The sequence below is a fragment of the Cercospora kikuchii genome, assembly GCF_019650295.1.
Source record: "Cercospora kikuchii DNA, contig_00008, whole genome shotgun sequence".
In the NCBI taxonomy this organism is placed as follows: domain Eukaryota; kingdom Fungi; phylum Ascomycota; class Dothideomycetes; order Mycosphaerellales; family Mycosphaerellaceae; genus Cercospora; species Cercospora kikuchii.
In genome coordinates, this window is record NW_025408589.1 from 103159 (window position 1) to 125287 (window position 22129).

Sequence of the window (22129 nt, forward strand, 5' to 3'; positions counted from 1 at the left end):
TGTATGTGGACCAGGTATCGCGGTGTCGATTCGTCGTATATGCTTTCCTACGCCTTCGATCGGCTGCCGTCTTTTCCTCGTTTCTGCTTTCAAGTGGCTAATAGCAGTCGATCTAGCTGCTGGCCGGGTCGACTGTGGTATTTGACCTGGCTCCGTTGCAGCTTTCGCCGCCTCTTTTGCTTTTTGGCCAAGCTCAAACTCTGGAGTGGGACACCACGCCAACCGGACAGTATTGCGGCCCTGCAGGGCCCACGCGCTCTTATAGATTTGTTGTATGGTTTCCTGTCCTAACTGCTGTCTAGGCCGGCATACTGCCTGTAGTGCTGCTCGGTTGTCTGAGAAGAGATATATATTCCGCGAGACGGTAGATAGGGGTATTTGTGCAAGGCCTTCTGCCAACGCTATCAAGGCCGCCGTGTACGGGTTGTGCTCCGTCCTTGCTGATACTGTAGTCGAGACGACGGTGGATGGGGGCTCTCCCCGTTCGGTGTCTTGTATTGCGACTCCTGCGCCGACAATGTTGTTCCTCGCCGAGGAGCTTGTTGCGACACAGATACCTGCGCTCTGTTTGGCAGCGTTCACCGCTTCCTCTGTCGTTTCCTTCGCATCTGCTGCTAGTCGCCGGTGCCACGGTGCTACTGTGTATGGCGCGATGCTCTCCATACCTCTTGTCGATACCTTGTAGGTAGTTGACATCTGTTGCAGCGGGGAGCGGAACCTCCGGGTCGGTATAACCCTGAGTTTCGACAGCGGATTGGTCGTAGGCAGCGAGAGGATATCGACCCATGTGCTCGCGGCTTTGGCTGCGTGTCGTTGCTGGACTGTGCGCATGCTTGCCTCTGCTTCGGCCACTTCTCTTGCTACTGTGCGGAAGCAGCCCGTGACTGCCTGTGCTCCGATTCTTTGTACTCGATTTACTGCAGCCGCAAGTCGCCCTTTACACTTGTACATCCACACCGGCGATGCGTAGTCGACTACTGGCGCCACCATTGTTTCGAACAGCCTGCGGGCGGTAGATGGTGACAGCCCTCGCAGTCGTTTCAGTGCCATTGCAGCAGTAAGACCTGCAGTGGCCGCTCGTGCGATATGCTGTTGGAATCGAAGTTCCGAGTCCACGACCACTCCTAGGATCTTTGTGCTGGTCACCGGCTCCACCTCTTGTCCCTTGACCAGAACTGGTCGGACGCTACTTCGGCACGGTATTCGCGTAAAGTGGATAAAGGCTGTCTTGTCGCCTTCAAAGGTGGCACCGCTTCTTTGTTCCCACTCTATCGCTTGGTCGACAACCGCCTGGATCCTGCCTTGGTTTGCCTCTGCAGAGGGGCCTGTGACCCACGCTGTGTAGTCGTCGACAAATGCTATAGCACCGCCATTGCTATCGATCTTGCGCTGGACGAGGTCCGCATTAAAAAAGAGGAACAGGACTGGTGATAGTGGCGACCCCTGCGGCAATCCTGCTTGCTGTAGCGCTTGTCGCTCCGATGCCTGGCCATTAACTACGATTGTAGCCGACCGGTCCGAGCAGAAGGAATCGATCCATTTGACTAGCGTTGCGGGGATGCCCCTTGCTTGGAGTCGCTGCAGTAGTCTTTCCTTACACACTCCATTATATGCACCTTTCACGTCGAAGCTGATCAGGCTGAGCACCCTCCTGTTACGCCATGCCTTGTAGATGTGTTCCTGCAACAGGAGGATCGCCTGTACTGCCGATCGTCTCTTCCGAGCTCCGAAGTGGTTTGTTGGTAGGAGGCCTGCGGTTTCGACCGCATGTGATATCCTTTCAGCTACTACTGCTTCAAGCGCTTTGCCAAGCGTAGCGAGCAACGAAATAGGTCGCCATGCCTTCGCAGCTGTATAGTCGCTCTTGTTAGGTTTCTTTAGTGGAATGATTTTGGCTGTCTTCCATTGGGCCGGCAGTATACCCTCCCTTAGCGACGTTCGAAAGAGTGTTAGAACCCTCTCCTTTACGGCCGGCCATACCCGTTTCCACACTACCGCCGGCAGCCCATCCTCTCCTGCTGCTTTCCACGACTGCGCTGCGAACACGCTCCGTTCAACTTCGTCCATAGTGAGCGGAGGCATATGGACTGGCCTCCTCTGCTTTCGCTGCCCTTCGTCCTCGATCACGGGCGGAAGGGGTGGAAAGAATGTTGATAGCAACTCGGTCGCCTGCTCTCCCTTACCACTTGTAATCGACCCATCCCTCCTCGTAAGGGGCGGGATCTGGGAGGAGCCTAGGCTGGTATCGGCCTTCATATACTTCGCCGCCTGCCAGATGTTGTTAGTGTCGTCCAAGAATTCTTCCCAATGCCTCCTCTGCTGCTGACGGACGGCATCATGGTATTCCTTAGAAGCGATCCGTGTCTGTTTCTCGAGTTGTTCGCTATAGGTGCCCGCCCTGCGATAGCTCCTTGCCCTGTTCCTCCAACGGGTATAGATCTGACGAAGCTTAGTAAGGTCGTGTGTCCACCACCTTTTAGCATACGGCGACGGTTTCGCGACAGGAGTAAGTGCGTGGACTGCTGCAAGTACCGCACTCATGAGTTGGTCGGCCTGCGTCTGTACATCCACTAGTACATGCCCGTATATGTTTACGGCCAATGGCTGGAGTGTACTAGTAATCTTCGCACAAATCTCCTTCCAGGGTGCATTCTTGAGTAGCAGTCGTGGCTGGACTATATGCTCTGGCATGTCGACATTAATGGTGGTCTCGATCGCGTGGTGGTCCGATCCGTGCTCTGTCCCATAAATCCTACACCGGACGAGCGCGGCGGCCAGTTCCTCGGAGGCGAGCACCAGATCGATGGTGCTTTCGTGCTTGCCATTCTGCCACGTCTTGGTACCCCTCGGTAGGAGACTGCGTAGCGCAGAGTCGTTCATAAAGTCCACGAGTCCGTCTGCCTCTCCTTGTCGGGCAGGTGAGATGTCGTCCCCACCCCATAGCTGGTCATGTTGGTTGAAGTCGCCAGTTAGAAGTATATCCATTCTTTCCCTCGTTACCCGTCTCCTTGCAGTGTCCACGCTTTGCCGCAGGAGCTGTATCGTCTCCGCGAGTGCTTGCGGGTTGGCTGGCACCACGTAGACCGATGCGATGAACACCGACCGATCGGGTAGATGCAGCAGCGCTGCGGTAATATCGGGAGAGGGCACCGGGACTGGCTCACTCTCTATCCCCTTCCGGATCCAGAGCATACTTCCAATTACCCGTCTGCCTTCGCGCGTTTCCGTAGGTATCATCTTGGTCCAGTGTGGATGGCCTAGCGGCGCGGTCAACACCTTGCCCTCTCTCACAAACGAGCAAGGTTCCGATAATGCGATGACTCCGAAGTCCTCGAGGTCTGTATCATTCATTACGCTATGTTGCACCACTCGCCGCTTGCCGACATTTAGTGAAAGGACCTTCAAGGGGCTAGGCATTAGCGACAGGAGGAGGATACAGTATTCGACAGTTCTTGCTGTACGATTCGTGGGGTCCACCACATGGGATGCACTTTGGAACCAAACCCTCGGAGTCGCATTCGGTGTGGCGGTGACCTTCTTGCGCGCACTTAGCACACCTCTGTGGTTTGTTGCACGTATGTGCGATGTGGCCTATCTCCTGGCACCTATAGCACTGCATTGGTCGTCGGCGCGGTTCACAAACCCGGGTGTATGCCGATTCTCCTGCTACGTGGAAGTACTGTTCTTGTAACAGGCGTGCTGCGTCGTTGCCTCGGGTTAGGTAGACTATCATCGACCCATATGCCTTCATACTTTCTTTTCGGCTGATCCATACAATCTTGGCGATTTTGGTCTCGTTCTCCTTTTCTAGCATCTCAATCACTCCCGGTCGGAGGTCCCCCGTCTCGGTGATCACGGCCGTGCGGTTAGCATTGTCGACCTTGATTGGGTGGAGCTGGTCCCGTAGCACGCGGCTTCCCGGTGTCGCGGCTGCGGTCTTCAACATCGCCTCTTTAACCTGTGCCAACTCGCCCTCACTTCTGCAAGCTACGCGGATTCGGTCGGCGTTGCGTGGGTCCTTGGTAACTGCCACACAGCGCCACCGTTCTTGTCCTTCGACTCCTCGCATCTCTCTCTCTATACACTCCCTGACCGCGCCGGGGTGGGTCCTCGCTTTCTCGGCCTCGTCGGCTCTCGAGATGTCGATCGTGCAGTAGAGGGAGTTTGTAAAAGCTGATGGAGTTGTGCTCATCGTGAGACTGCGGATGTTGCTAGGTTGACTGTCTGGGGGTGTGCGGGCTACTTCCGCATACGAGCGACTTCCATTAGTAGGTACGGCTACGTTAGCCAGTTGTTCCTGAATGCTCGCTGCTACTTGCTGCTGAATGCTCACTGCTACTTGCTCTTGTATTATAGTTGTAATCTGTTCGATTGTTGGTACCTTCGCGACTATTTCCTCCAGCTGTTTCAATTTCTCTTCCGCCTGTGCTGCTCGTTTTCCTGCCTGTTCCGCTCGCTTTTCTGCCTCCTTGGTTCGCCCTTCCGCCTGCTTGGCTCGTTCTTCTGCCTGTTTTGCTCGCTCTTCCGCTTGTTTTGCTCGCTCTTCCGCTTGCTTCATCTGTGCTAGCATTTGTCTCTGTGGTGTATTGTCACCAGCCGCCGCCGTCGTTTGTTGTATACTATCCCTGCCCTCTTCTACTACGTCCAAGCTCTTTTCTCCCGCTGCCCCAGACTTTGTCGCATTCAGGGTGTGCGTGCCTCGATGCAGGCTCCGGTAGTTGATGGTGCCGTGCGATGCTACTCGTTTTGGGCGCACGGTGATATACTCTCCGTCTCCCGGAGGTTCCGCCATCCTCCTCTTCTCGCTCGTCTTCAGTCGTCGCTGAGTATGCTTCAACAGGTTGGATGGATCGTCCTTAGAGTATGCCGCCTGGTAACTTAGGTTAGGTGGATGGATCGCCATCGGGCCGCGGATGCGGTGCGGGAAGAGGCTGGCTTCCGCTCCACGTCGCAGGTCCGGGCGCCGCCGCGGCGAACTTCGATTTCAATCTTGGTCGTCACTGCGATGATGGATTAACCACCTCGGTGGTATCTCCCTGTGTCTGACATGCTTTTCGATTAATTGATTCCCTTCCAGTGCTTCCGCTATGTCCTCTTGAATTATTTTTGCGTGCAAGACGCCAAATTTACGACCAGGAGCTTACTCCTTGAAATAGCTTTTTATAATCGGAACCCGTAAGTTGTGACAGCATTTCCTAAAGTACTTTTGCTGCATTCTGCTACAAGGACACAGATAAAGGGTAAGTCCTTGCAGTGGTGCAGGAGAAAGCAGAGAGGAAAATCCATTCCATGCAGGTACCGCGCGAACATGAGTCATTTGCTAAACGAGGATGGTTAGTTTGCTGCCTGGTAGAAGCTTCTAGTCGGATTTTTATTCTAAGCATACCTCTGGCTGGCGAAACGACCGAAGTTTAAGGCTAGCAATTTGCATCCTCGAGCAGCGCCGTGTTGCTGGCAGTACGACATTGAAAACAAAGGTCCTCTAAACCTGCAGGTTAGCAGTTGTATGACTTGCTGCCCATCCGCCATTTCTAGCGAGTCCCGGCCCCGTTCAAGCTTGCTTTGTCCGAGCCACGTCCTACCATCGCTTACTCTTGCAACCCAAGACAATGTCAGACCTTTTCGACACACACTCAAACGTCAAGCAAACAGCTTGCGACAAGTACGCACAAGAAGTAGTAGGTGGTCCAATTCAAGCGTTAGACTGGCAGGGCTATTACAGCTACACTGTGGAGTCGAAAGACGGGCATACAATCGTGCAGTTCAGATCGGACAAGTCTCCGTTAGATCAAGAAATAGTCGACCTTGCAAAGAGGGTTCATCCAGATCTAGTACCGGGCATGGTGCGGTTGGGACTTTTAGGTGATTCTACAGTTTCGGTTTGGAAGATGGACAAGATTCCTGGCGTCGGCTTCTTGATGATGATCCATGATGACAACATCAAAACGAAGGTATTGACGACAGCGGTTGACATGGCAAAGTAAGCTGCCTTGGAACGGGAATCGAACTTAACACTACTAACTGTTCCATCTCGCAGATTTTACGCCGCAGCCTGGAAATGCCCACAAAAACCCAGCCCGGAGCGAGTGCTCGCTGTGCGTCAGGAATGTGAGACCAAGCTACTAGAGCTAGCGAACAGTTCACCAGCTCCGCTTCAGATCCACATCAGCGAAAGTAGAGCTGCACTTGATGACATCTTCGAGCTGCCTTGGGTATTGACGCATGACGACCTATCAAGTATGAACCTGCTAATGGAGGCAGCTACAGGGCACCTCAAAGGAATTGTCGATTGGGCGGATGCTGCAATCTGGCCATTTGGTGTTGCTCTTTGGGGTGTGGAGAGCATTTTAGGCTACGACAGTCCCGATGGCTGGACTTGGCTTGATGACGAAGCTCAGACATGTCGGGCATCGTTTTCAGCGACTTTCCAGCAAGAAGCGGATGGAATTTCAGCAGATCAGCTCATTCTCATCGAAAAGACTAGGAATCTTGGTCTCCTCCTGCGCTACGGGTTCGTCTGGCGAGATGGGAAGGCAGTGCCTACGGAAGACATTACTACACTGGAGGGGTATCTGAGACGTAAGTGCAGCTATCCGCCTTTTGGTCAGATAAGGCTAATCAGGTGAAAGAAATTATGTTCAGACAATAGCAGAGCGCCTGGCCTCAAGATTCGACGCGAGCTGTACTAACGGCAACATCTTTAATGCCACATGACATAACAGCTATCGTATATCATCCGTTCCTGTCCTACCGGTTGGACTCTACATCTTGCACATCTCAAGCACCGGAAGACGACACCAAAGCACGCAGATGTAGCCTCGAACGGAGGTGATCACAAATCGGGGGCTTACTAGAATTAAGTGACGTATATTAGTCAAGCATAAAACGCAGAATGTGGTCTCACTTACCCAGACGGCATAGTGTCTCAAGGTCTTGTTCAGATCGTTGTAATTCTGGACCAGCTTCGAGTCCACGAACACTTTGTGAGGTCCCTTAGTGGTTGGGGCATGGACAGTATTCCCTTTACAGGATACAGTTCCGCCCTCGTCGACCGAAAACATCCATCCAGTCGTGTGCGAAACCGGCCCATGCTTCGTGTCAGCTTCATTAAGCACAACCGTACCAACATCGCCAAAGTCAAACTCTACCCCGTATGTCGGGGTTCCGCTAAGTACTTGGAGTCCTAGCAAGTCTGCTAGCCCAGCAGTACTTAGATATTCGGCGAATTCTTGGAAGAATGCTGCGCTTTCAATGCGCAAATCGGTGACCTGTCCTTGCTCCACCTTGTACGCCACAAGCTTGTCAACCCCAGCGAGCTTGAACATGTGACCACGAACCCTTGAAGGGTCAATGGATGCTATCTCAGTCGCTTTGTTCCAGCATCCACGAGCTGGAGCTTGGAGCTGCGTACTAAGCATCACATCGCCCTCTTTCAACGTGCAGTGGCTGTGTATCAGCCCGACGCCAAAAATGCCCTGAACCTTATGCTTGACGAAAATATCCGCAAGATCATCGAGAGCTGCGGACGGAATATGAGGCATGTCATCCATTTCAGGGATGCCATTGTACCTAGTGCAAGTCAACGCTGTTTCTTTCTCGCGACGGAAGCGGTATGTAGCTCGTTACATGTCTCCCGCCGTATGAAGGTCGACTTCGTTTAATGGCGTTGTCAAACCAGGCACTAGTAGAACCGGAGCCTGTACCTGTGCAGCAGCCATATGGATGGTAAGGACGAGACTTAGTAAGCTGGAATGATGTTGCGATGATTGTCGGTGCCAAACGATCCCTCGCACAATAGTTTCGTAAAGTTGGTTTAATTTGTAGGTTTCACATTCGTTGGACCAAGCAAGGTTTTGATATTCTCTGGCGCAAGGCTAGAGCTTCTTATACAAGAGCAAAGGCGGGACTTAAACAGTCGCCTCGATAAGCAACTAGCCGAAGTGTGGCAGTCACGGCATTCGGTTTGGAGTCTTCGGGACCGTTGCGCTGTTATTGGAGGGAATCACAAATGCAGAGCTGACCCTCAGGTAATGTGACGTGATGACTCGCCAGCACCCCCACCCTTCCATGATTTTTTGAAGTACGTAGATTTGAATGTTGCCTTGGACGCCATCTAACAACTTGACGCCCGACATCTCCACCGAGCTCTACAATCAGATCAACGACGTTGAATCTCAGCCCTGCATTCTGAGACATACTCAATTCGCCTATTTCTGGGCTGCGGTGTTCAAGATTTTCGAAAAGGACGATGCGCTGCATGATTTCGGTCTTGCTCCCATACATCGCCTACGACAGCCGATCCACTAGTTCTCGGTCGGGTGCATGCCTTGTACAGACTGCACGTCCAACATAGCTTGCATCTCCTGGAAAGTAACCATGGGCGCGCACAAGCCTCTCGCACGAAATTTTCTACCATTGGCTCTCGTGCCGAACAACGGCGCCTAATAATCCCTCAAAGGATGGAGCTACAACGAGTCCAAGCCGGAAGCACGTGGGCGACAAAGACCTTGCCGAGACGGCGCACTAATGGGTACGCGCCGAAGGACGGCACACTAGTGCATACCGAAGGACGGTGCACTAGTGCATACCGAAGGACGGTGCGCTATTGCCTATCGAAGGACGGTGCGCTATTGCCTATCGAATGACGGTGCACTATTGCCTATCGAATGACGGTGCACTATTGCCTACCGAATGACAGTGCACTAGTGCATACCGGAAGACGGTGCACTAGTGGTTTAATCGTGCCTGCGACCTGAACAGCGATTTCCATACTGGCGGAGGCATTACCATGACTACTCTTGCATATAAATGTGCACTGGATGTTTCGACGTGGCTCGCAAAACAGGCGGCTCATCATGTGTTACGCAGCGCTCGAGGTGCGATTTCGTTGTTGTGAGCGGATCACTATCTTTCGTCAGTGTGCCAACTCTGCGTGCAAGAGCAGAGACCGAATCGAAGATATTTCTCAGATCTTGGAGCAATTTATGAACGCAGAAAGGTAAGTTGGTACTCTGCTAGTATTCCAGAATCCTCTTACAAATGCATCCAAGGCACGTAAGTGGTCTACCATGGACCGATAATTTTGATTCACCTTGCCGTAAGCCAATCGAGATCATAACGAGGCTGTAACTCACAGGTTATTGTAGCAATTTGCGACCCTGCATCCTATAACCCTGCCTACAAGCACTTTTGCAATCTCGAGACGTTCGCTAAGGAGCATGATCAACACTACAGGGCACAGTCAACGAAAGAGCGGAAGCAGAAAATTGCTGTTTTTACGAGCTGTGAGAAACGGGAGGATATTGGCTATAGAAGAAGTAAGACTGCCCAAGAACCATAGCAGTCTACATCGGAGACACTCGGAAACGGTATTTTGTCACATTTCACATCGCCTTGTGGTTGATCATGAGTGTATTGCGAGGACATACTTTGCGAAAGATGTAGATAAAGGACTGTGATCACTACACTAAATCATATATCCATGACCCAGGTCTTGCTGCACGCAAAACCGCATAACTCGGTGTCCATGCGCGATATGGAAAACAGAGTTCACGTACCGATAACTTTAAGAAACAACAATTGAAGCCAAGTGTGGGGAGCTTTTATTCTGTAACACAGTTGCGGGACATCCAGGGTCATCCGTAGCTCCACAGGTCTGTGTCGCAGTCAAGTCAAACTGCGGGGTCTGGCGCTCATTGCTTGGCTGACAAAAGCTCAGCACGGGACCTCGTTACTCGATAAAGAGAACTCTAATGTTCGAATCCATAAACCCACTTCTGTCTTGATTACACTTTGAGCCGCATCTAAGAGCCATTGGCAACCACGTCTCATGCCTACGCAGGTGACAGCATCATGGACCAAGCCCTTCACTCCTGGCGCGAGTGGTATGGAATCGACCAAGGAGCATATCTCGAGCTGCTCTCTATCCTCACGACATTTCGAGCATTTCCGCAGGGCACTTCTTACCAGACTGAGTCCGTGGAGACGTTTTTGATGGAATCTGGTCCCGCGGATGTATCTAGCGGTCAATGGGCGACCTTGCAAGATCATCATGACAGGCAGCAGCAGCTGAGCGCATCCGTCGTGCAATGGCAGGACTCTCTGCTCGATACCGTCGCTGACATTTACGCAATCAATACTGTTGCCTCGCAGGACACACCACACCGCGAGCTCGTCAGTCTGGACCATGCTGTAATGAATCAGGGAACCGATTCATGCCAGCCCCCGCAAACAATTTCATTGCCCTCAGCACAAAGGCGGGTTAATTCAGCGCCTTCCAGCACATTCTTGGACTGTCAACCAGCGTGCATCCGATGTTGGAAGAGAAAGTCAAAGGTATTCCAATCCACTCAGCTTGTTTTGATACCAATACCTTATTTGTATGCAGTGCACCACACAACCTGGCGGTATATGCGGCGGGTGCTCCAAGAGTGCGGTGCCCGCCCAGCTTTGTATACGTGAGCGACTTACAAGTAACCCAATTTTTACGAAATGTGAGTCCCTCTTGCGGCCTTTACTGTCTCATCTTGACGACGAGATAGGGACGGACTGCAACTATCGGCGCAAGCTAGCGTGGGAACATTTATTTCGGGCATCTGAATCAAAGAAGGCGACACTTTGTCATGACCGAGCAGGGCCCACTTTGAGTGTCATATGCTCCCAATTCCTGCCTAACTCGTCTGAGCAAACGCGTTTGTTCTACAAGTATCAGAAAGGCTGGACGCACATCGAATCCACCCCCTATGTGCTTTGCGAGCACCCGCCACAGATGGTAGCCACTTACGTATCTGAGTGCGTGAAGTTCTACCTTAATCATCTGACCGAAGCGAGCGACTGGTTGATGTCGGTGTTCGAGGTAGCCAAGAGAAACATTGATGTAAGTCGTAATCCTCTCGCGGCCTGAACTATCTTCTCATTACTTTGTAGGATCGCTCTGTACAACTTGCATTGCATTTGTGGGCAGCTAACCGACTTTTGATGAAAGGCTGGCAAATCTCTGGACCCGAGCATTTGGGAATGGAACGTAACAACGACACGAGATGTCCACTCTTTGGCACAATACCAGCTCCTCGAGTGTTACAGAACCAACTTGACCACATGCTCGAGGAATATATCGCCAGCATTGAGCAGCAAGTCCTCAAGACATTGTCAAAGGCAATGCTTAGCCGAAGATGCGAATATGCTGCGATCTTCGCAGCAGCTCTCATCCTACTTCATGTTATGGAGCGGGATATCTGGAGACTTCAATACTGGATTCTTAATCCCAAAGTGGTACCGAAGCATGCCGTACCACCATTCGAGAGAAATCTAACTATTGTGTAGTCTTACCAATGGAGACACCCTGACATGCCTTCTACCCTCATCCAAAAAAGTATCCACTCAAGCAACGTGTTGCTAAGCCATCTTCACTTATGCCGAGAGGTTCCCCGAGAGCTCTGCTTTGTCGAGCAATCGGTCCAGAACTGCGCTATTGAAAAGGCAATTGTACGATACAACGAAACAGATGAGAGCAGCATAGACTTCGCTCTATGCCAGTTCGTGTTTAGATCCAGAGGTCATAACTACGCTGGGCCGGCGGGAGCCGAAGAATTTGGTTGCTGAACTCGGTGTGTCTGCCCAGATTTGAGAACTTGTTCAATCATCTGTCGCATAGATTGGTGGACTGCATCGACTGAACGGGCAGCGTCCACCTTCACCATATATTAGCGTGATGCTGGAGGAGACGAAATAAAACCAGCTTACATGATGCACTGGTCCATGCTCTCGCAGATACTCTAGAACTGGGGCATTGTTCTCTTCGTACGTGCGAAATCTCCTCAGCACGACATCAGAGTTGTCATCAATCCTTTCGGACGATTGGGCACGCTGCTCCAATCGCTCTCGCATCGTCTCCTCTGAGCAGTCCAGAGATATCGTAGAGTAGCGGTCGGAGATCTGCAAGCCTATTATCGGCCTGTGAACATGACTGTGGTTCAAGGGACACGCACCTTGATACCAAAACTAGCAGCTTGATCTACGCTTCTGGGAAACCCATCAAGCAGAAACCGCTGTGCTCCTTGTGCTTGAGCTTTTTGCATCTCTTGTCTGAGGAGGTAAGTCGTTAACTGAGCAGGAAGCAGTACTGAATTTTGCATGCTCTCAGTTATGAAAGCTCCATAATGGGACAGAGGAGAAGCCGCTTCTTTTCGCAATAAATCGCCAACGGAAATATGGCAGAAGCCAAATTCCTCTGCAATCAAAGTGCACTGTGTTCCTTTCCCAACGCCAGGCCCACCTACACAGAGTAAGCCCTGACTATTGCGTACTGGCAGTAAACTTACCAGAGACAAAGACGATGATGGTGTCTGACTTTCTCCTTGATTTGAGCTCCTCGTAGTCCTGTAACACCACGCTCAGCCATGGCTGAAGCTCTGGTAATGTGACACAACTTCGCAGTGCCATGAATTCCTCCATATCTTGTCCGGATCTCTCCTCATATATGGCGGCCTGATTCATACACTCGAGTTTGTCTATCTGTCGGACCAATTGCGACACTTGCGTCTTGCCAGCCTCATACTCATTCCAAAGCTCCAAAACCATATCGGCGAAATGGGGGTTCGAGGGGCGGACGGTGCAGCTCAGGAACTTTACCGCTAGCTCCTCTCGTAAACGTTTCTCGTCTGTTGTGCAATTAGTCGCGAACTCGATTGTGTCACTAATCACCTGCCTGGGCTTATCCCATCGTAGGGAGTAATGTCACCAATGATTGCTTCACCCATGTCGTGAACTAGCGCCATCGCAGCGGCTTGCGCTCGCACCGTCTCACCAAACTGCTAAGTCTCAGTAGAATCAATGAAGCGAAAGGCCTGTAAATCCTACCCCAGGTGCCATGTGGCACATAACGGCCATCCGGTACATGTGATCGGAGACGCTTTCGGTCCGCGTCTGTAGCTCTTGACGGATCCAGCCCCCCCTTTTCGTAGTTTTGAGTGTTTCAATCAATTCCCAGAACGGGAGAGGTGATGTTGGCGCCGACATGGCCGTGACTGTTTGGAGTGTTGAGAGTTGGAAGAGGCTTGGCGCTGGGCTGCGTCCGGTGCTTTCAATAGAGTTCAGTACCCCGCCAAAAACATGTTTCTCACGTGCCGAGTCGTGTTGAGTGCTGACTGGACCTCGAGGATGAGGACTGCGAGTCTCGGAGTTTGGTGGTCGTTTACCACGTCGGACGTTTTGGGATACCCATGCCGGACCTTCGGAGGCCAACACGCATCGACCAAGGATAATAAGCCACCTGCCAAGTCCTTGCGGCGGTCTCGGTAGACATGGACCCCATATCAGCGCAGCGATGTCACTGATCAACGCGTCTGTAGAAGTCGCTAGGTATGTTATCGCGATGGCAATACCGATATGAGGGCTGAGCCAAGGCGCTTTGCAGTCCGCGGCCGTAGTACACGTCCCGTCATGGCGAGCCCTTGTACGGTGCGAGTTCACAATGCTTCGGAAATCAAACATCAGATACGCGATATCCTCCGGTTCGCACCAGATCACCGCGGTCACACCCAAAGCCGGCGAAGGCATGCGCGCTGCGATAGAGTCAGCCGGGGATGAAGAGATTCATAGCGAGATCCTGATGCTCAGTTCCAGCGTGGACACCAAATCGGCCACCACTCTCCCTGGCAACGCGATACACCAAAGAAAATGAGCGAAGCAAGAGATGCAACAAGGGCACGCAGGTGAAATCTGGTGTACGCACCCATGTTCGATGGGAGTCAAGTCAGAACAGGCAGATGAGGCGGAGCACAGGTCGAAAACGGCAAACACCATGCTCTCGGTCGACGTTGGAGCACAATCGGAGTAACAGCAAAGGCACAAAAGAGGGAGATAGCCGCGAGTCAGACGAGTCAGAGCACGATTGCGAGCTGACCGAGAGGGTGACGACACTGGGGTGCGCTCAAAGGTGGCAGGACTCAGCGAAATCCTGATGCCTTAGCGCGCACGCAGCTCGCAATATCATTTTGACTTGAGGCGACGCAACTCCGGAGTACATGGTGCACCAGTCGCACGCGAAGCTGGAGATTTCGAGGTTGCGCCTTCATTTATTGTTTTTACACTAGATACCTGGACGCTGTCATGGTACTCACTGCACCTCCTTGAGGTACGTCGACAGCCCTGAGAGAGCACGAAGTCTGAAAACCTGCTCGACATCGCCTACATGTGTGATGTGCTGAAGCAGCTTGCATGTTTCTTTCAGAAGGGCGGGCTCCTAGACGAGCAAGGGCGGCTGTTGTTCCATTCAATTTGTACACATGCGTGCCTATCCTCAGGCATATCTACACCTGTCAGTCCGACGGCGGAAGTGAAGACTCAGGTTGGATAGTACGATTGTGGAGCCATCGACTCTACGCCTGCATAGGTCTCGAGTTGCAGAGTGGACGATCCGAGATCTGTAATACTTTGCAGCGCGCTGCGTCTGGAGATTAGTTCATTGTTGTTACGGGCAGGATCTCCCTCATCTCTCCACCCACAGCGCGCCGGGCTCTGGTAGGACAACAAGCTTGCATTGAACCTTGTGCATGACATCAAATGAAGCATCAGAGCATGACCTTTGAGCCAGGGCTTTGGCGGCGAAGAACACCAAGTTTATAAAAAAGGTGAACATGATTCGCTTCGCCAACGCAACGTTTTATGCCAAAAGCGATACTTCGCAATGTGGGGTCTCAAACGTCACAATCAATTCTTCCTGTTGTGACCAAGGCGGCGATGGCGGCTTGGAGTAAAACGCTCATTTTGGTGCTTTGCTCGCAAGACCAAGCAATCGGTGTTCGCCGTGACGTTTGCATCAGCTCCATAGGGAGGCGTCCCTACGCGACTACATCTGGGAATGTGCAGACCGTGCTACAAGCCGGGCTAGATGTTGCATATCCACATACGGCTTCACTCACCACTCTGGTCTTTCGCATGCACCCTCAATCATCCGCTCTCGCGTTTCCCGCCATGATTTGAAGGTCTTACAGCCATTCAAGGATATTGTATCCATGGCCGACAGTGCGCATAGACAAAACCTTCTTGCAGGCTATGCTCAACTACGTGGTTGGTTGGTTTGGTTGGTTTGGTTGATTCCTACATCGGTTGCAGCCGCAATCACTGCAGCTATGCCCGGCAGCAAGGGCTCGGCTGCCGGCCGACGCCATCCCAAGCTGGGATAGCGCCACGTCGCCTGTTCTCACTTCAGAAGTAACCACAGACCAGCCGACCCTTCACCCTCACTCTGCTCCTCAACCGCCGTCTGTCTCTGCCTGGCAAGCTCCTCCAGGCGGTGTGCTCAACAATGTGTCTCGCGGTGTGAAGCTGGGACGGAAAATGCTCGCGACACGTGATTTTGTCTTGGAGCGCTAGTAGTGGGGCAAGCCTGGTCTGCGCTGTCCACCCCGCGGTACCAAAGATTTCGTACCCTCGTCGCATCCTCGACGGACAAGTTTAACTTGATTCACCATGACCTCCATTGCCCTCGCTGAAACACCTCGAAAGAATGGTTAGGAACGCAGGACTGAAGATGAAATGAGGTCTATTTCGTACGCGTGGCAACATCTTTGCGGTAAGCCAATCGACTGTGCACCAAACTACAGAGCTTCAGCGGCGGCGAGATGCCAAAAGCCCTGAAGTTGGATTGCAATGTGTTCCAACGCGTCTAGATAAGTGCTCACGCTTTGCTTCCGTCGATCGCTCGTCACGCAGAGTTGTACAAGGTACGCCCAGCGCGTCTCTTCATGCGCGCGAAGCTGAAAAGTGGCCTATCTTTATGTTGAAGATATCATTCTGTATCTTCCGTCCTACGGGCAAGTTCAGACTGCGTAGAGTCTTATTCATGATAGAGGAAAATGTGTTAAAGGAGCATAGGGACGAATACAGTGGGGCAAGTTGCAAGGCGGACAACTTCGCCGTGGCACATGTTAGGTGTGCAAAATATGCCGCCACACAGGTAGATTAGGGCTATCACAGTGCGGATCTTGGACTTACGGTTTCGAGCTGATTTCCATTTTATCCGCAATCATCCAAATATAATGGTCCTGCCCCTTGGCCTCTCTGAGTTGTTACAGCCTGCGGCGACGTGAGCGCATGTATTTGGTCGCCAGAGGTGCGTCATGGAGGGGCACGTGTAGAAACTTTGAACTTCAGCCCCACTTGTGATTAGCAAGATCCCCCATAATTTGCAAATACACCACATCCGATTCTCGATCCACACAATGGCTCTTGATACATCCAGCTGGTCACTAGAAGACATCACCGCAGCGAATGTCCACGATGCAGTGTCTGAGTTCGAGGAAGCGAATCATACTGAGATTGAGAGAGCGAGAGCGGATGGGAAAGAGCGCGCGTTCCCGCTGGAGAAGAAGTTAGAAGGGGTTATGAAGGAGTTGACCAAGGTAAATGCTCCTTGGCCTGCGAGGTAGACATATCTGATCTTCGCAGGAAATTCTGTCCAGATACCCCACAGCCGACCTCCGAATAGGCCATCCCATCGTCGCTTTCACCAGCCGAAAACATTATCCAATTCCTGGATTCGCGAAAACTGGATACGTTGTTCTCAAGAGCAGAGAACTGAGGGAGGGGTCAATCCGGTGGGGTGAGGACTTAGAGGTCATAGGAGAGGGGTATTACATTCCATTTGCCGTGAAATAGCAGCTATATATTGGGCATGTTGAGCAGCTCCCACCAGTTTTCTATTTGTGGGAAGGGCAGCATCATAGACTCCCAATACTCATCAGTATTACTGCTGGTACCCCATGATGTACCATCTCCCATGGCCTGAAATAATGCAGGAACGGATGACTGCGTTTCACCACCTTCTCTCACTGAAGTCACGGGATTACCTGGAGTACTACTCGGGACTTCCACGCAGCCGTGATTTTCCTCCCTTGGCGACCCAGACGCTGGAGTCCCTTGCGAATTCCCATGTACCATTTCTGCCGCCGTTGCTAGCGCATCCAAACCTGGGCCCTGATCTGGGGAAAATGAACTCGGCCGGTGGCACAAAAAGTGCTTCGCAAAAATATGTCCATCCCCTCGGAGCTCATTCGGCTCTACTCCAGAGTTTATGAAGTCACTCTGAACCATTCTACAAGCAGTCATTTGCAAATTCTGAGCCTTGGCTAAGATGTGCTGCAAATGCTCTTCGCAGAACTGCCAAAGCCAAGAGAAAGCAAGCTCGCTGAATGACTTCCATCTGAAACGCATCGTTGTCAACAACAGGGCATCCGCTACATTGAGAATTTTGACTCACAAGTGCCTGCTTTGGGAACCTAGCATGAGCAGAAGGCCGAGCCCATTCTCCCGCCGGGAGATGTGGATATATGGCCTTGCTAGCTTCCGAAGAGCGTTCACCCGGGTTGTATCTATACCAGAAAGCTGAGAAAACTCGCGTTCTGCAGCAACAATATCTGATTCGATGTTCCCGCTCGACGTCCTCATACGCTGGGCAGAGGGCAGAAGACGGTCGACTTCGTACTCGATACGCAGTAAACTCAGCCGTCTCTTACCCTCTGCTGTGCGGGATGTCTTTTCGATGTTGTTCAATCTTGCGATTGTGCACCGCTGTCTATTGGGTATAGGTTCGGTCGGTGTCGTGTCATCCGACCGGTCGTACGAGCCGCTGTAAGCTTCAGGAGAGATGTCCATTCCGGACTCGAGATCCTTCACAGCTTGTACAAGAAGGCGCACATCTGGACTAGGCTGCCGCCCAACAGGTCCTCTTTCTCGATGAATTCGCTTCTTGTCTGCGAAGAACGCCTCTGCACCTACTTGGGACTCAGTCGGGTCACTGTCCCTCCTTCGTCGCTTCCGTGGCCTTTTGATCTTGTCGAATAACTCGTGGAGGAACGTTTCTTCACTTCGTCCGATGAAATCAAGTATGGCTTCCCGACATTGCTACACCGTGGTCAGTCACGGCTTTGGACGGACAGACTACGCTACTAACTCTATGTTGGAGAATGTCGTTGGGTTGAAGCGCAGTAAGGAGACCCACGAAACGGTCGGCCACCGTATCGTTAGGCGGCGAACTTGACATGGTACTATGATAGTTATTGAATTGCGGAGAGAAAAGTATGTGCAGTGACGGTTGTCGCAAAGAGTATGCACGGACCGTCCGCGTTCCGCCGGATTGCCTGCTGTCCGTGCGCAGGTCGGTCTTACAGGAAACTATCCACGCTTGCGATCACGGCTGACTTGTCGCGAACGACATATCTGAATTTGACCTTTTTGAGATGGTCTGTATCACACTGCAAACGAGATGAACAAGCTCAATCTGATCGACAGCTTGCAAGCGTCGAATATGCATCCTGGTCCGACACTCCCAACACGAATAGTGAACTCATCGATACATGCCATCGAAGCATGAACGGAAGCCATATGTAAGAATTTGAGTCGGCATGGTTGCCCTCGATAGTCCGCTCTTGTTTACCGCTCTTCATCATGGAACCACGTTCTGTGATTCAGATAACATGCTTCTCGATTTTCCTCGTTTGTTTCTTCATGCAATTGCTGCTACTGATACGGTCCGCTATCCTTCTGGAAAATAGCACTACACGAGGACGGATCGGTATTCAGACGCTAAGGCCACCAACACATTGGCGGCGAGCGAAACAGATCTTGCCCGTCCTTACAGCCATATCTGGACTGGCTTATAGCGCCTGTGTTCTGAGCCTTTGTAGCACAGGCAGCAGAGAAACAGTAAGTTCGTTGCAGCTATTGCAGATCCTTGAGCTGAAGCAGACCTTAGGAATACATAGCTCGCGTCCTACTGGCCTGTGCGGTGCTTTTCGTTGAGGGCACCATCGTTGCGGAGTTGGCTTATCTCAGTTGGCCGAAGCATTCTGCGCGGGCCATGGGAATCGTCTTTGGCTGCGTCGCGGCTGCGGGTATCATTTCGACCCTGCTGCGAGCCCTGGCACGACAGTCTACCGTACGCGAAATCTGTTTCGATGCCGGAGCAGCCGCTAATAGGTCCATTAGCTATCATATCTGCTGGCCATTTGGGTTCCCCCGGCGCTTTCAACTGTAACCGAGGGCTGTCTACTCACAATGCAAGTCCATGTGGTATGGAGGCACGAACGCACCTTCGCCACGAATGTTTATGCCGTCACGGCTATAGCCAGCCGACAGTTGTGAGTTCTTCGTCATCCATAAATGAGCTTTGCTCACCTTTACAAGCAGCCTGTTACCTTTTTGGACGTGGACGATCCTTTCTGACCAACCCACGACTACGCTGGCATTGCAGCATATCCAACTCTTGATTGGAATCCATGACCCTCGCGATTGGCCCGGGCCGATGCGGAGAAGGATGCAGCGGCGGAGGGCTGGTGTGTCAGAGAATAGTATTACCGACCAGGGTGGTCAATGGACAGGTCGGCCGGCCACAGCACTGCTGCCGGCCCTGCCGGCCGATTCAGCGGCCGTGTCCGTCCGTCCGGACGAGAGCCTCTCATTGGCCATGCCGTCCACCGGAGCCCTGTCCGCTGTTCGCCTTGCCTAATTAGGAAGGATGTTGAAAAATGAAGCCAGAGGAAGGTGTTGTTAGCCCTCTATTCGCACGTCTGTCTGCTGGCTGTTGCCTTCATATGAGCTTGACATCTCACTGTCCACGTCGCCGCTAAAGTGATCGTCTTGCGCTCTTACCACCTCCTTTGTGTGTCTCTTCAACACAAAGTCGTTCTTGAACCAATTTCGCAGTAGTTGGTGTGATTGTGCGTAGTCTGTCTTCGTCTGCCACCTCTCATTGTCGAGAACGTGGCCAGCTAAGCTAAACTCACGCTCACACGCGCTCGAGCTCGCCGGCGTGGCCAGTAGGTCGAATGCTAGCTTGGACAACAATGGATATCGCTGGCGATTGTCACGCCACCATTGGACGACATTAATAGGCTTGTTGCCAACCATATAAGGTGTCAGAGGCTCGGCAAGATAACGCTGCAGATCGTCTTGCAACACAGTGTCCGTGAGCATTAACGATGCCGTGTAATCGTCGACCTCGCGTTCACGTGTCGCCGGCCTAGTTGTTGGTGCTGGACACCGCATCTTATACTCATTATAGAGCTCTTCAATCGCGTGTCGTGCCTTCACTGTCCATAGCGTGGACGCCTCGATATCGTCTTGATTCTGCTGCTGCGACTGCCGTTGCTTGCACTTCGCTTTCGCCTTATTCTTGCGCTGCGTATTGTCGTCTTTCATACCACCCCAGTGCTGCTCGAACCAGCTCATCTTGAGCGATGGATGTAACGCCACGGCGGCACGGTAGGCAGGCGTGCGATCGCTGAGTCGATAGTACTTGTCGAGCTTCTTCCAACCAAGATTGACTATCGCCTTAAGGTGTGAGTTGGCCGCGTGTTCATGGTCTGACTTCGCCTTCTCAAGTGTAGTTAGCAGTGACTCCAAAGCTGTCAACGACTGCCACAATCCACCGAAGTGTTGGCCATCTGCTTGGACCTTCAGCGACGCCATCTTCAGCGGCTTGAGAAGCTTCAATATCTCCTTCAACTCGGCCCAGTCATCCGCGGTGAGTATGTCTTCACGAAGGTCGTCAATGAACTGTAAGCAATACAGCTCTATTGGATCTTTGAGCTCGAGGCCACGCTCGATCATGTCGTGGTCAGATTGCCACTTAATCCCGCCGTTCAACACTAGCTCGACAAGTCGTGTGTCTGCCTCGCGTTGTTTTGATCGAAAGACGTGTCGTCGTGCCTCGCTATAGTGAGCATGGATCACGATATTATGGAGCTTGCCAACACAGCCCTTCTTTCGCCATGCTGTCTGACGATCGACGGCATTACGTAGAGATAGAGCGCGTTGAAACTCGTATACGATCTCGCTGTCTTCGAGCTCCTCGTCTTCCTTATTCATGTCGTTGCAAGCCTGGTCAATACACTCGATGTCGACGCCGTAGAGCATAGCCTTAACGACTAAGTTGATGAAGTGGCCAGCGCAGCGAAGGCGGCACTTGTGAGGGTGTCGGAGACTTGGTATTTCGCGCCTAATAGCTTCGATCGTCGTGTCGTTGTTAGACGCGTTGTCGGCCATAAAGTAGGTCAGTTTGGACGCGATATCATACTGTCTGATCAGCTTGAGAAGGATGTTTGCCTGCTCTTCACCAGTGTGATTGCCATAGGTTGGTACGAGTCCAATAAGTACTGTCTTCAGCTGATAGTCCTTATCGAAGTAGTGAGCATGAACACCTAAGAAGTCGGTGCCGCCATCGATGTCTGCTAGCCACGCGTCAAACGACAAAGCGATGCCGCTTATCGCCGTAGCCATATCGCTCTTTACTCGAGGCAGTGTCTTCTTACACAAGTCGACGATCCAAGCTCGCGGGGTGTTGTGAGAAGTAGGGAATAGCATCTCGAGAACAGGTTGACGATACGTAGCTAGCCGCTTCAGTCGTTCAGATGCTAGAGCGCGAAGTGAGTGCTCATCTGTTACGGCATACTCGAGGAATAGCGACCTCCACTCGGTACGATCAACAGGAGTCTTCTCGGTCGTCCTTTGACGCTTGATCATACTAGCGATGTTGCCGTCGTCTACCGGACGCCTCTTACACTGCTTGTACGTGCCATCGAGCTCGTAGCCATGCTTGCCTAGGTGTCTGCGTATCGAGTTCGTTCCTCCACCAGTCCGAATGACCTTCACCTTCCTGTGATCCTTATGGCTGCTGTCGAAGCACAGACGACACAGCCAGTAGTTGGTGAAGCTCTGAAGATGCGTAACAGCCTCACCATGCTGCCAGACCCACGCTCTGTGCTCTGCCTTGCCTGGCGGTGTCGGGTAAAAGTCGCGAAGAGCTTTTCCATCGACGAGGAAGCCGGTCCGCGTATAACGCGTCCGGAGGACGGTTCCGAGCTGCGATTCGGCGTGGATTTGTGTCAGGTCGATGCTGTGGGTGGCGCTTATGCTGGAGGTACCGCCTGCCATCGTGGTGTGTGCGTAAATGCCAATGATCAGGTGGGCGATCGAGGGACTTTGGCATGTGAAGGAAACGCGTCCCCAGTCGCGTTCTGAGAAGTCGCGCGTGGGAGGTCGGCGCACGGGCCGGCGTCTCTGCAGGCTGGCATCTGACCAATCAAACACGCTCTTATTCATCAATTGACCCAGACCCTAACAACACCCC

The 22129-nt window shown here is 52.3% G+C and overlaps 6 protein-coding genes across 8 annotated transcripts; 3 read left to right on the forward strand and 3 right to left on the reverse strand.

Moving 5' to 3' along the window:
* Positions 1-5609: 5609 nt before the first annotated feature.
* On the forward strand, positions 5610-6649 carry CKM354_001125400 (uncharacterized protein; the record flags this gene model as incomplete). Its single annotated transcript, XM_044806733.1, has 3 exons — positions 5610-5980; positions 6038-6579; positions 6630-6649. The coding sequence occupies 3 exons, from the start codon at positions 5610-5612 to the stop codon at positions 6647-6649; spliced, it is 933 nt and encodes a 310-aa protein (XP_044662668.1).
* Positions 6650-6761: 112 nt separating this feature from the next.
* CKM354_001125500 (uncharacterized protein) lies at positions 6762-7550 on the reverse strand (the record flags this gene model as incomplete). The annotated part of the gene is made up of 2 exons (XM_044806734.1): positions 6762-6850; positions 6905-7550. The coding sequence occupies 2 exons, from the start codon at positions 7548-7550 to the stop codon at positions 6762-6764; spliced, it is 735 nt and encodes a 244-aa protein (XP_044662669.1).
* Positions 7551-9852: 2302 nt separating this feature from the next.
* On the forward strand, positions 9853-11322 carry CKM354_001125600 (uncharacterized protein; the record flags this gene model as incomplete). Its single annotated transcript, XM_044806735.1, has 4 exons — positions 9853-10335; positions 10388-10493; positions 10542-10876; positions 10927-11322. 4 exons carry the CDS (start codon positions 9853-9855, stop codon positions 11320-11322), a joined length of 1320 nt encoding a protein of 439 aa, XP_044662670.1.
* Positions 11323-11561: 239 nt separating this feature from the next.
* CKM354_001125700 (uncharacterized protein) lies at positions 11562-13017 on the reverse strand (the record flags this gene model as incomplete). 3 transcript variants are annotated; one of them, XM_044806736.1, is made up of 6 exons in its annotated part: positions 11562-11690; positions 11743-11934; positions 11988-12274; positions 12321-12659; positions 12707-12809; positions 12859-13017. In XM_044806736.1, 6 exons carry the CDS (start codon positions 13015-13017, stop codon positions 11562-11564), a joined length of 1209 nt encoding a protein of 402 aa, XP_044662671.1. The 3 variants fall into 3 exon arrangements, with proteins under 3 accessions (XP_044662671.1, XP_044662672.1, XP_044662673.1); XM_044806737.1 differs by having other exon boundaries at positions 12707-12812; XM_044806738.1 differs by lacking the exons at positions 12707-12809; positions 12859-13017 and having other exon boundaries at positions 12321-12579.
* Positions 13018-16223: 3206 nt separating this feature from the next.
* On the forward strand, positions 16224-16659 carry CKM354_001125800 (uncharacterized protein; the record flags this gene model as incomplete). Its single annotated transcript, XM_044806739.1, has 2 exons — positions 16224-16403; positions 16450-16659. The coding sequence occupies 2 exons, from the start codon at positions 16224-16226 to the stop codon at positions 16657-16659; spliced, it is 390 nt and encodes a 129-aa protein (XP_044662674.1).
* A 3-nt stretch (positions 16660-16662) lies between these two features.
* CKM354_001125900 (uncharacterized protein) lies at positions 16663-18043 on the reverse strand (the record flags this gene model as incomplete). The annotated part of the gene is made up of 3 exons (XM_044806740.1): positions 16663-17203; positions 17261-17904; positions 17954-18043. The coding sequence occupies 3 exons, from the start codon at positions 18041-18043 to the stop codon at positions 16663-16665; spliced, it is 1275 nt and encodes a 424-aa protein (XP_044662675.1).
* Positions 18044-22129: the final 4086 nt, after the last annotated feature.